The sequence below is a fragment of the Drosophila tropicalis genome, unplaced genomic scaffold (assembly GCF_018151085.1).
Source record: "Drosophila tropicalis isolate 14030-0801.00 unplaced genomic scaffold, ASM1815108v1 contig_878, whole genome shotgun sequence".
Lineage (NCBI taxonomy): Eukaryota > Metazoa > Arthropoda > Insecta > Diptera > Drosophilidae > Drosophila > Drosophila tropicalis.
The window spans coordinates 11695449-11708812 of NW_027173374.1; the positions used below are offsets into that span (position 1 = coordinate 11695449).

At 37.6% G+C, this 13364-nt stretch overlaps 2 protein-coding genes and 1 long non-coding RNA gene across 3 annotated transcripts; 1 reads left to right on the forward strand and 2 right to left on the reverse strand.

Moving 5' to 3' along the window:
* Window positions 1–3217: 3217 nt before the first annotated feature.
* On the reverse strand, window positions 3218–4466 carry LOC137585429 (uncharacterized). Its single transcript, XR_011033562.1, has 4 exons — window positions 4245–4466; window positions 3881–4194; window positions 3484–3821; window positions 3218–3405 (listed from the first exon to the last, which is right to left on the reverse strand). It is a non-coding gene; the product is annotated as an uncharacterized lncRNA (long non-coding RNA).
* Window positions 4467–12289: 7823 nt separating this feature from the next.
* Window positions 12290–12601, forward strand: Obp99d (Odorant-binding protein 99d). Its single transcript, XM_068299039.1, has one exon. It carries the CDS (start codon window positions 12296–12298, stop codon window positions 12599–12601), a length of 306 nt encoding a protein of 101 aa, XP_068155140.1. The 5' UTR covers window positions 12290–12295.
* Window positions 12602–12655: 54 nt separating this feature from the next.
* On the reverse strand, window positions 12656–13273 carry Obp99b (Odorant-binding protein 99b). The gene has a single exon (XM_068299804.1). The coding sequence runs from the start codon at window positions 13226–13228 to the stop codon at window positions 12749–12751; it is 480 nt and encodes a 159-aa protein (XP_068155905.1). The 5' UTR covers window positions 13229–13273; the 3' UTR covers window positions 12656–12748.
* Between the last annotated feature and the right edge of the window lie 91 nt (window positions 13274–13364).

A 13364-nucleotide genomic window follows, 5' to 3' on the forward strand; every position in this document is an offset into this window, starting at 1 on the left:
TATATAGTTGATGTGTATATGTATAGTGCTCAACAACAAAATGAAGTTATGTGTAAAGTATACAATATATTGTATAATAATACATAAGTTCATATATGTGTTCAAGTGATTTGCGCCGGTTTCCATTGTGCCCCTTAATTTCACTCGAAACGCAGGCGCAACCACAATTCAAAAGTTCTCTTTCCCTTTTGGCATCGTCCACACATAATGGCGGTAGGAATGATGCCAACTGTGATATATACATATATACATATGTAGAAACTCCTCTGCATAGCACACACACTTAATTCCAGGAAATTTAGTCTTTAAATGCTGCATATAATTCGAATCCAACATCAGCTCGAGTTGTGGGCTACTTCAAGTTAGAGTCACTTATACACAGAAAGGCATTCCATGTTGCTAGGATGAAATTGATATTCAATGCCAGGAGTAAAAGACGTTTAAATACCTAACTAAACCGTTACAAAAAAAAAGTCTATTTAATTAAAATTTCCTTTTCCATTTACGACCAACTAATCATTAGCCAAATTATATAAAGCCACAGAAAGTAATGTTTTTAGTCTTGGGGATTGAATTTGGTTGAAGCTGACAGCAAGCTTGTTAGTATGCCTTCATTTGGTCTGTCCATTTTGTTAATAACTCTTGGCTTAAACCATTTTTAAGCTGACTAGAACATAAAGAATCTTTTCTACTTGTGAGCTTAAGATTTTAAGCTATTTTCAAATTATTTTGTTGTTTTAATTAAGTCCAAAGTAAATGGAAAAGTTTTCTGTTAATATTAAATTCTCTTTCATTTTCTCACACTTTCTCTAAATTTAAATTATGTTTACAAATATGTACATACATATAATGGACTGTCACAATCTGATTCATCAATAAATATGAGACAAATATGATAATATAAATTTCAATTCTGCATTGCAAGCCATTATTTGATGCTCCCCCCCTTCGTCCCGTCATTGCTCGTTGCTTATTTTAACCATTTTCTCAATATCCACACAATATAACATCCTCATTCCCCCTCATATTGTCTCCCCCACCGAACACTTCAACATAATTCAAAATGCCAGTAAAACATATTTTCCATATTCCTTTCTCAATGGATGCATGGATGGATGGGAAGATGGGAAATATTGGGAGGCTGGTTGGGCAAGAGGGTGGAGGGTGAAGGATGGAGGGGGCTACCGACGACATTGGCATTTGTGCAAAAGTATTTCAAGCGAAAAATCACACTTTGACATTGTCTGTGGGCACGCTTGAAAACGCTCAATGGGATGGCTTTTGGGTCAGACGACATCAGCAGCATGGCACAATTATTGCCAATAAACGTCGCATTCCCTCTTCCGTCTCTCTCTCCCTCACCCTCTCACTCTCTCCCCCAAATGTTACTCCATCTAAGCACAACGCCCCTTTTATTTTGTGCGACGCGAAGCGCTGCTAGGGCAAAAACACTTTGTAATATTTACCCGAACTCGTAGAAGGTGAAGAGACAACAAATTGTACGATGTTAAGGGGCCAAGAGGGGGGCGGCTATCGGAATATAGCCGACGGGTGGCTTTGCGTGTCAAAAGGCAAAGCCAACAATGGGGCAGCGACTGTTGGTGGTTGGTTGGTTGTTGTTGTTGTTGCTGTTTCTGTTGGTGTTGGTGTCGGTGGATGGCAAAGTCTGTGGCTGACATTCCGCACACCAGAAAATACCACACACCAATCGAGAAAAAAAAAGCCAAATATCATTTCCTAACCAGCAAAGCGCCCAACAAAATTTCGTCACGCAAAGTGTGTAAATAAGTTCATTACAAATTTGATTGAGTGACTGCCCCGGCCTCTGTCCCATGGCCCAGTCTTTATTCCCGCCATGTCTGTCTCCATCGACCATTGCCAGGTGTTTCTATGTGCTGAAGTTGCAATTGGCAATTAGGAAACAACAATTTAATTCAATTTCATTACAAATCAAATATATTCTGGGTAAACCTCTAACCAACTGCCTCTATTATCATCTGAAGCGTGCACACCAATTTTCCTGAGCGAGAGGACAATTGGTTCATGCCAAGGATAACTGTCTCTATATCTGTATCTGTGCATGCATTTGTATCCTGAGTCTGGCAAGACAAATGGGGGTCCAAATCGTTTCGTTTATGGCATTCTAACTCACTCACTCACTCACTCACTCACTAATCACTGACCTGAAGCCGAAACCGAAATCATACCCGAAAATCCCGCACCACACCGCCGCACACCCCAAACAAATTCCGAATGTGAATCCTGTAGCGGATGCATTTAATTTATTATTAGAATTATTTATGACAAACACTCCACTGGGAAGGGGTGATAAAAAAGCCGTTATTGTTAAGTTTATTAGACCAGACCCAGGACGAACTGAAGCAAAAGAGGGAAAAAAGAAAAAAAACAAAGTGAAAAAAGGGGTGCCCAACAATGACAGTGGTTGGCGTTCACTTTCCAGATGGTCAAACCGGCGAAACAATATAAATTCGGTAAACAAACGATTAACTTACAGGCCCAGGGAAAGGCTTTTTTGAATTAAATTTAAAAAAAGGAAACATTATCCCCTCAAAGCAACTAAAACTCCAATTCGAAAATGAAAACTGAGAATAAGAATTTGAGGATTTCCACTTCACTTTTAGTATCTTTCGATCCCATTGTAACCAGTAAGAGTTTCAAAGTTTGACATGCCAAAAATGGAGAGGGAAGAAGAATGTGAAAAACCAAATGGTTTTTTTGGTATCAACAACACAAAATGATCAAAAACAGCCAAAACGCATAATTCATGCATCAGTTAAATGGCAAGTTCCTAACCGCAGGACACTCGAACCAAATTGAGAGCCTAACGAGCCAAGCAACTGACCAGCGACACACACACACACTCACAGAAACACTTGAGTCCACACAACAGGATAACAATTTATCAGCATAGAAAATATTTTTGTAACTTACGTGTATAGAGCCGGCCAGAAAAGGGACAAATGGTAAATTTGTTTTCAATTCTTAAAAGTGAAATATGTTTTGGTGACATAAAGCCGATGGAATCAGGATTAGATGCACCATTCATCGAGGACAACGAGCGCATACGGCGAAGGGACAGCAGAATACAAAAGAAAGGATGAGCATGGCCAGCATGGAAATGCTTTATGTGCGGCACGTGCTCTCATCATCAGCATCATCATTATTTGGTCTTTGGTTGGTTATCAGGATGGGGGGTGAAGGAGTTCCAAGGGTTTGTATTCTATTTTTATTTTCTTTTGATAAGTAGCAAGTTTTTCCAAGCATTTGAAAATGTTGTTATCCTTTTAAAATTTAATTTTGTATTTTTGATTCCGCGTACTTGGCTTAGGGCATATGCCAACATTTTGACGCCTGCAAAGGATTAGCGACATTCCAAGTTGTCACCTACAGAATGATGACAGGAGAGGAAGAGGACTTTTCTTTTGGTTACAAAGCACACACAAAACACACACACACACACACCAAGTCAAGGCAACAAATATTTATGCAAATTTTTCTCATTACGCTTTTTTGTTGCTGCTGCAAAGTTATTTTCCAAGTGAATTTAATTAAATAAATTATATATTCAGCACATGCTTGGAAAGCAGAAGACAGAGAGCACGACTTTGCATCACTTGGCACCTTTTAATTAATAACAAAATTAATATGCATATTAATTTGGCAATATCTACACGTTTTCAATGAAATTGAAAAACGTTTTACCCGCCACCACCCGAAAATACTTATCAGATCAAATCATTATAGACAGAACCAACATTAATGAGTAGAGCAAAAAATAATTAGACACAGGACATGTGGATCTGAAAAGAAAAAGGTTTTTTCTCTAATTTTAACCCTTCTGTAATAAGTGAAGTCTTACCCATTTATCTTGGACCTTGGCACATTTTTCACAAACTCCCCAGCCGAATTGCCTGCTGGCATATACCTAGCTACTACAAAGATCTTTCCCGAAGTGCCCCTATGTTGGGCCACTCCCATTAGTTCCGAGGATTTCCATATAAGCTGCGTAAAGTGTCTTGTCTCATCGGAGTACTCGGCCTTGTCATAATCATATTTCCGACTCTCGTTATACCATTGTTCCACACATTTCACCGGATCGTCATCGAGTCTAAAACAGACATTCTCACCATAATTTCCATTCGAATATCCAAGTCTATCATCCACAGCTAATTTCTAAAAATTTCATTCTATTATAAATGCAGTGACCTTAAGAGTAAATCTACCCTGGCATGATTAAAGCATCCTTTATATAAGTCACTTTCCAATGCCAAGTCTGGACATCCATGTAGTCTGCGATAATCATTATGTTCACTCAAAATTTGATGTTCAAAACTGAGTTCTACGGAATCGCCTAAAATCCCATGAAACTGATGTATACAAACTGTCAACAGAATTCCTCCGATACATGTAAAATTTTCAGGCATTGTGTATAAAATTTGAAGTGTTCATATCTAAAATGATTGATAGGTGTAAGGCAACTAAGACTCAATGAAAGAAACAGCTCTAAGTACCGCCTAATAAAATTGTTCTATTTTCTTCATGAAATATATAATAAACCTTTTGAAATGTTCATCTAGAATCGAGAAGAATATAAAATTTTTGGGAATGATTCCTAGTTCCAGTTTCTTTCCTTACCTAAATATGGCCCTATGTGGAGCCTTTATTGACAGGTGTCCAGCGAACTATTTTTTTAATTAAAATGGATTCAAGCCAATAAAAACAACAGAAGGAGATAAATACTGTGATTTGACTGAACTTATCACACTTTGAAACTAAAAGTTTAAGGAGTACTTTCATTTGAAGTTCAACTGTCTATATTCTAAGCCAGAGTTAAGCGTCTTTAAACCATATTTAGGGCCACCTTTTTGAAATGTTGTAGCAGCAGCTGCAGCTGCAACAGACCAAAAGAAAATGAAACCACAAAAGCCAGTCAGCAATTATTATTTGTGGCGTTTGTACAAAGGGAAATTGAAATGTTTTATTTCTGGTTTTTGTTTGTGAATGGAATAAGGCATATCTTTTAAATACAATTTACACAGCACGCGCTGTTGAACACAAACAGAGCAAGACAGAGACAAGGTGCGAGAGACAGAGATGGATGGAGGAAGGAGGCGAAGGTTCGGGTGGTAGGCAAAATATGTACAATGGATTCAGGTAAGAAGTCGGCCATTTTGTTTATGCGCACCACAAAGGGCAAGTCAAGAGGTGCCGGAAAAGCCCAAAGACTGCCGTAAATGAGAGAGAGAGAGAGAGAGACAGAGGAGAAGTGAAGGCGCTAGCGTTTTTTAGTGCAAACAAATTTTTTGTGCTGGAAAATGGTTTTCACTTTTTACAACACAAAGGTAACAACACAATAGGAAGCTGCCGCATCTCGAGGCTCCTCCAAAGTGACGCCTTTGTACCAGGATTTGCCCCATACTGAAAGCAATGTGTGTGGTAAGATTGCAATTTAATTGCAGTTAAATTGCAAGCAATTTGCCAAAAGAATCCGACAACAACAACACAACGAAAAATAAAACATAAAGAAAGACAGAAATGAGTAAACCGAAACACAAATATACCTACAAACATTCAGAAATAATCATTTGATGATGAGGGAGTCCTTGTTCGCTTCGTTCACAGCCAACTCATTCGAGTGGAAGAAAAGGTTCTACAAATCAAGACGAATGTATCTAAAGGATACGTTTGTGTTCGTTTGTGTGGGAAGGTTGTTGCACTTGAACTCGAGTTTTTATCTCATTATTTGCCATTTCAACATTGAGACCTGTCCCCGCAGCGTTTATTTATTTTTATGCTCATTCTTAGTTTATTTTCGTTTTGCCCGAATAAACGCGGATAAATGGCATATCAAAATATATCTATCTAGGACATGTGTGTGGAGACAAAATTCCCAAGCATCCCAGGCTTGGAGTTGTGATTTATCCATAAAAATAATAATAATACGCTGTGGGATAAGTATCTCTTGGAAGTAGTAGTCTGATCTGGTCTGGAGTACGCTAATTGCCGACAAACCCTTTTTCGTTTCCTTTCTCTGGGCAAGATAACAAATAGATTTATGATCCTCTAGCTTCTGGCTGAATCACCTTGGTTATTTAATTTGGTTATTGTATTCATTGACACAAAAGCCAAACCAGTCAAATAAACAGACAGACAGACAGCCTGCTGGGTTCTGTCGCCTGGTGCATTGCCAAATTGTCAAAAATGGAAAAAGACAAGAACAAAAAAGCCGTCTGCCAATACGAGGGTTATCTAGCAAGTTTTCAAAGTACAGGTAACTAAATATAACACATTGCCACAACTTGTTTTTGTAAAAATCTGTTCCCTTTCATACATATAAACGATAATCTCTGAGTTAGTTGTTAGTTGGATTAGTTAAAGCAAAGCAACAAAACGTTTTTGTTACTTATCTATAAAGATACTGAATCAGTTATAGGGATGTATCATTTTCCTCAGTACCCTTTGCAACAATTTGGCATATCTTTAGCAACAAAACTCGTTGAGAATTAAAACTATATCCAAATAAGGCTATAAGGTTGTTTAATTGTGGACCATATTAAGTCACCAATTTTATGAATAGTTTCTGGTTTTGTTAGTCAAACAATAACAAATAGAATATAGTTTCACTCAAATGTGAACAAAACTATCTTGTGTTCAGAAATATAAGTTGTCGTTCCAAGAAATTAGTAATTAATACTTGTAAGACCTAATTCCATTCGTTTTTTTGGAATATTAAATCAAATCAAATATCAAATACTTTGTTCTATGAATTCGATCAAAGGAGTCAAGTGAGTAGTCAAATCTTTTAAAACACGAATGATTCATTTGGGCTTTTGAATGATAGATATGTAGATTCAGAAAATAGATACATATATCATTAAGTAGGCATCAAGATTGAGCATTTTAACCTTAACCTTGTTCTTTTTTTTTGATTTGCCACAAATTTATATGAAGCTTTTGCATTTGTAAACTTTTGTGGCTGCCTTCGTTGCTCTATTGCAATTTAGTTGAGTTTATGAATAAAATTATGCCAGGATTTAACGTCGTTGGCAGCAGAAGGAGAAAGAGAGAGAGAGTGATAGCAGAGAGTGGGATAAAAAGTAGAGCCACATATCAACGGCAAAACAAAAGATAATAAGCGTATCCACTTAACGGTTGCCAAGGATCGAGGTGGTGGTTGTGGGCGCTGGATAACATTTTCGATTACGAGTGCCAAACACGCGGTCAAATGCGAAACGAACAATGAGTTGGGTGTTAATACCCACAATATATATGTATATGTTTGTGGGTGTATGTGTGTGAGTCCTTTTTGCCGTAATCAAGCGTAATATAGAGCAAACAATGAGTATCTACTTTATACATACATTTATATATACATACATTCTTAATATACATATAACAATGGACATCACCAAGACAAATTTACTTTAGCTGGGCATGAGGTTGGTGGGTGTAAAGGATTATTTCTGGTGGCAATTGTTAGTGGGCAAACAAAGGCGATTTATATAGCTCAGGCAGGTTAATGAGTTGCAATTGCCAGTAGGTAGTAAGTGGAATAAAGCGATGGGAGAAGAGAGAGCAAAGGAGGCAGCATACATACGAAACAGATAAAAGTAGCAAGAACCAAAAGCCAGACAGGCCGATAGACCAAATCACAAATTTCCCCAGCCAGACAATGCATTGGCCAGAGGATTAATTGAGATGTTTCAGAAATTAATGAATGACTTGGTGCGTTTTGATCAACATAACAGACCTTATCCTTATTTCTTTTAATAAAGTCTTTTGAAATCTTGATTCTATAGGGAATAGAATCTAATGCATATAGAAATTTGAAACCAATCTAACCATTTCTAGAAGTTTAATAGCTAACTGTCTGCAAAAGTCAATGGCAACCCTCGCATTGTGACAAAATGTCAATAAGTTGCAGGCAAATTGTTGCCATCTCACTCAATTTGGATGAGGCACGCCCATCGTATTGTGTATCTCTCTATTCAGTTAGTATCTCTCTATCCATCTATCTAAATGTCTGTCTGTCTATCTCTCTGTATCTGACTATAGATTCACTTGTCATTGCGCATACGCCGTGTGTGACCGGCCAACTGCAATATTGTTGCTTTTGTTTTCGTAAAGCCATTGAAATAAGAGGCTAAACATAGATGCGGGTAAAATTTGATCAATTGAAATCAATATTAAAGACAATATTCCCTGACTTGAACTTGTTGATAATGACATTACGCTCTCCTGCTAATTGCTCGAACGCTAATGACTCTTCAACTGGACGCAGGCCAACTGCATACCATGACCACGCCCCCTAGCCATTTGCGGCAAGTAAGCGCAATTAATTAACAACCCAAGTTATGTGGTAAAAAAAAGAAGGAAAAATAATGAAAAGTAGGAATAGAAAAAAATTGTATAAAATGTTGGTACTTCACTAATGGACATAAAGAGAAAAGGCAAAGAGAGAGAGAGAGAGAAAAAAGAGAGCAAAAGGGATAGGGCAAAGATTGTATGCTAAAGAAAATGCAGCTTAATGCTAAATTAATTCCAATTACCAGCACACTTAACCGCATTCACAACCGCAACTCTATATCCACCTTCTATCCCAACCCCATCCATGCGGATTCACTCAAGCGCCTTGTCCACTCCGCGGTCAACAAAAGCCGCAGCACGCGCTGACCTCCAGCTCCAGAGAGCTCCACGCCCATTCTCTTGCCAGTTAGCCATTACCCATCCAACGTCTCCCCATTTTGCCTTTCATGCCAATGTTTTCATATGAAATTATGTTTTAAATACAATTTTTTTTTCTCCCACTTCTTTCTCTCCACAACTTTTTCTGTTTTCTGTTTTGTTTTCTGCTTTTTTCATTTTGCCCTGCACTTCTTTGGCTTTTGCTAATTATCAAATTAATTAAGTTTAACAAAAATTTGAAATAGGGATAAAAGTTTTCCGGAAACTTTGGCAAAAGTATTCAAAAAATTTTCTTTCTCAACTTATCGACAGAAATAAAGCGCAAAAAGAGAAAAAGAAAACTCTTCGCACAATGTGTCGCCTACAAGGAACGTTGCCGCGAGCCACGCCCCGGGTGAAAAGTTTTTTACTGTCGCATTTTCTGTTCGGCCGTAAAATGCAGACCTAAGAGCACAAAGAGCCATAACATCGTTAGCAGAGGTCCTGCACAAAAGGACTGCACGTTGCTTTAAACAAAACGCACGTGTCCTGCGAACGCATCGCTTATTCATGTGAGAAGTGAAACTGACCTTCTACTCGGACCATGTGCAAATTGTACCTTATGAAAAAAAAAACACACAAACACACAGAAAAAGCGAAAACGAAAGAACGAAACGCAGAAAAGCGCAAAAACATTTAAATTTAATTGGTGGTGTATGGCCAAAGAAGTGGAAGCCCAACCCAATCCATCCCCAGCCATAAGACCAACACCCAAACTTGTGTTGTCTACCCAATTGAGTTTCAAAGTTGCAATTAGAGCAGCTTCAGTGGGCGACTGACTGCCCCTATCCCCCTTTCCATCTGATATACATACATATGTACACTCGTACAATGGAAACAGTTGGCTCTCAAAAAAATCATAAAATAAACCCAACAAAAAATATATAAAAAGAAATCGTATAAACGTAATAAAGAAGGCGAAACAAAGCGATTGAAAAGAAACAAGTCGCAGACCATTAAACTCAAAAAACGGACAAGAGGCAGAAAACATTTCAGGTGAGGAAGGAGTAGGCCAAAGAATGGAGAGAAGACTTTTACCATTTTTATTCGTTTAAATATTACACAATAATTACATTGAAGATTTGAATTTTATATATATAAATTGCTACTAGCGAAATATCTCAGAAAGATATAAAAGACAAAAGCGGTAACTAAAACTTTAGAATTTCTTTGTCTTTACGAATGGGTAAATCTTTAATATATATGTAACTCACAAAGAATTAGTAAGACTATGACAAATTAATCCGACATCATCGGATGTCCCTGATTACATAACTTTCAACTGCAAAGTCTGAGATGGGAGAGAAGGATAAAAACGTATACATAAATTATGCTTAATCTAGAATCAGGTTGATTAAAACGCATATGTACATACAGATTATGGCAAGGGACATATGCATTTATGGAACAATATCCGGACTCCACTCTGTATCAATAGCATCTAGAATCTTTTTTGGAAACCTGGGCTGAAAACAAAAACAACCTTCAATAAAACACAATTAAGACGACCAAGGCAGAGCAATATCTCGTTAAAACGAATAAAAACCTTTCCTCTTCAAGAATTATCGAATGTGATGTGCGTAAAGAAAGAAAAGAAAAAGCGTTGATGAAAATCTAGTGGAAAAAATCTACCTTTCTGTCTCTCTCTCTCCCTCTCTGTTTGAAAGCAAAAGGTAAATTGTAAGTGAAAAATCAAATTGCATTACGCCCAATTCTCCCACCCACTTTATGTATATGTATATAGAAAAAAACCGAATGGTTGTTCGCCTCGAAGGCAGACGATGTTGTTGATGATGATGATGATGACGATGAACGATTGCTTTACACGGCATTTAATTGAGAAATAATTGAATAGGTCGTGTGAAGTGTTTGTTTGGCGTTTTGCGAAACGAAATTAGCTTTGTCAAATGTCGTGATGTCGTGACATGTGCACGGGTTGAATGGTGCGGAAAAATCTATTGCAGCGTGAAAAACGCCGTGTGTTTTTGTTAATGAAGTAGTCACAGTCAACGGAGAAAGTCTCCACCGCTACCAACTCCCCGCCAAAAAAAAAAAAAAACGCTCTCTATAACAAACAAACAAACAAACCAAACAACAATAAAACCAGTCGTCAAAAGGAAAACAAGAATTTCCGTTTGATTGCCAAGTTTTCCATAAACGACATGCAATTCGAACCAAATGAAAAATTGTCGCCTTGTGCAATGAGCCAAACGCTTATAATTGCAGTTGCAATTGCCAGTTGCCAGACGAATCCATAAGGATGAGAATGCCACAAAGTGGTCGAATCGGATGAAGAATTGGATCTAATTTTAGATTTTGTAACTCATAGGAAATGTTTTTATAGTTAAGTTTTGTTTTTTATGACATAATAACTTAAGATATCTCATCCAGTCCATCGAGACGTGACAAGACAGAGTTATAGTCCAAAAAAAACGTCAGGCCATGCTCACGTGAATCTAAAATTACCTCTTATTTTTCGGAAAAGTTCAAGACAGGTGACAAATTCTGTCGAGTCACTAAGGTCATGTGCAAATAACATAACAAGGGAAAAGTTTCCAATACACTGTAAAATAGTGGACTACATGGAAACCAAAACTTTATCCTAATGTGTTTAAGAGACTGTTTTGGCTAGTAGCAGCTCTTTTCTTTCCAGCTCCACCTGTCAGGTATTTAAAAGATTTATTTAGACTTTTCTGGAATGAAACTTGTTGAGAGTGCAAAATTTTGTTGGCCCTTTCTTTGGGTGTAATTGATGTCAATTTGAAATATTTTCTGTTGTGTAATTTACATCAGGATATATTTTGTTAAGGGTATAATGTAGTCGAACTTTACGTAAACCAAAATGTTCTTCATATTTATATTAGAGATCACACATTATGACGAAACTTGAGACAAACAAAACAACAAAATTCACTATTCATTCAAAGTCCACAAAATTAGCCATTTATTTTATGAGTTTCTAAGTGCAAGTGTACCGCAGACATCAACAACAAATTCCAAAAGCTGTTAGCCTATAATCGAATACCCTAATATTTTTTGTAGAATACAAATTTGAATTAATAATATTACTTTTTCTGAGGTTTCCCAATCCATTTATAAAGCAAGGTATCATCGAAGTTTTCACTAAAATAAAGCAGATGATAGTTAAATGTGTTAACTTACTTTGACCAAGTTTTCTAAGCAATGTCCATGTCTAAGCTATGAAAATACCTAAAGCATAATCACAACAAGTGTCAGAGAGTAACAACAACAACAACCACATCAACAAATAAGAATTGTTTCCCATGAATTCTAGGTTAATGTCAATGCCGGAACGTTTATTGGCAGTCTGTGTGACGTTAGTCCGAGAACTGGTTTAAAGCCAGCCACAATAATGTACCCATGGATATATAAAACGATTCACTCTCCAGCATAATGTTCCAATTTGAAAGCAAGCGTTCACCGTGTGAAAATGTGTCGCTCAACCCATCTTCTAGTGATCCTTGTCAGTAGTTTTTTCGCTCTCGCAGTGTCAAAAGCACTTGCTCCACATTGGCAACTGCCCACACCAATGGAGATTGAAGCAAGCCTCGACAGTTGCAACAAACTGGATGATGATGCAGCTACATTGCGTTGCTTGGTAGCGGATCTTGGCCTATGGACCGATGACCGAGGTTACAATGCCAAAAGGATAGCTAAAATATTTGCTTCACACAATCAAATCGAGGAACTCATGTTGGTGGTAAACTACTGCAATCGGAGGGAGCAAAGAACCGATGACCCCAATAAATGGGCGTATAAAGCATATAAATGCGCCACTTCAGGCAGATTTGGTCAGTGGGTTAATGATTATATGCAACAAGAAATGGATACTTAATAAATAAAATTAGTCATAAGAATATACCACATACATACATAAAACAACTTGAGCTTCGATCTTTGATTCCAATTATTATCAGAAATTTTATTGCAAATATTTCGCTTTCAAAAGTCACTGCCACATTTGTTTTAAAGATTATTGAATCTACACTTTGACACTGTGTTGAACCAATTGTAGATTGGCTCCCATGAAGCACATAGCACCACGATAGGCCCAAGTACAGGCATCGCTCTTCTGTTCATTGCTGTCCGCACAATTGGCAATCTTCTGATGAGTATCATCAGTGTGATCCACTTGTTCACCCTTGGTGCCAGCCAATTGCTCATGGACCTTGTGGACATCGAAACCAGTCACTTCATCAAAGAAACCAAAATGCTCGAATACGCAGCGTATATAACAGCGAGTCTTTTCGTTATCCGGAAAATCCCATTTCTTGTATTTGGCTATATCTTCCTCATCAGCATGGACACGTTCGGTACATACATTGCGGAATCTAATTAGATCGTCGTGAGTTTTAACCACATAGGCAGCTCCATGATCATGATGATGATGATGATGCTCATTATGGTCGGGCCATGCCCAGGCCATAGTCAGAGACAGTAATACTAAAAGAAACACCTTCATTCTGAGACCGTTTAAAGAAAAGTGCAATTCCAACTGCACTTTTTGCTGCGCACAGCATTTGTATTTATAGCCAATAGAAGTTTGTTGGACTGCCATCTGGCACTATCTAAACAAATTCACCTACGAAAAGGTCAAT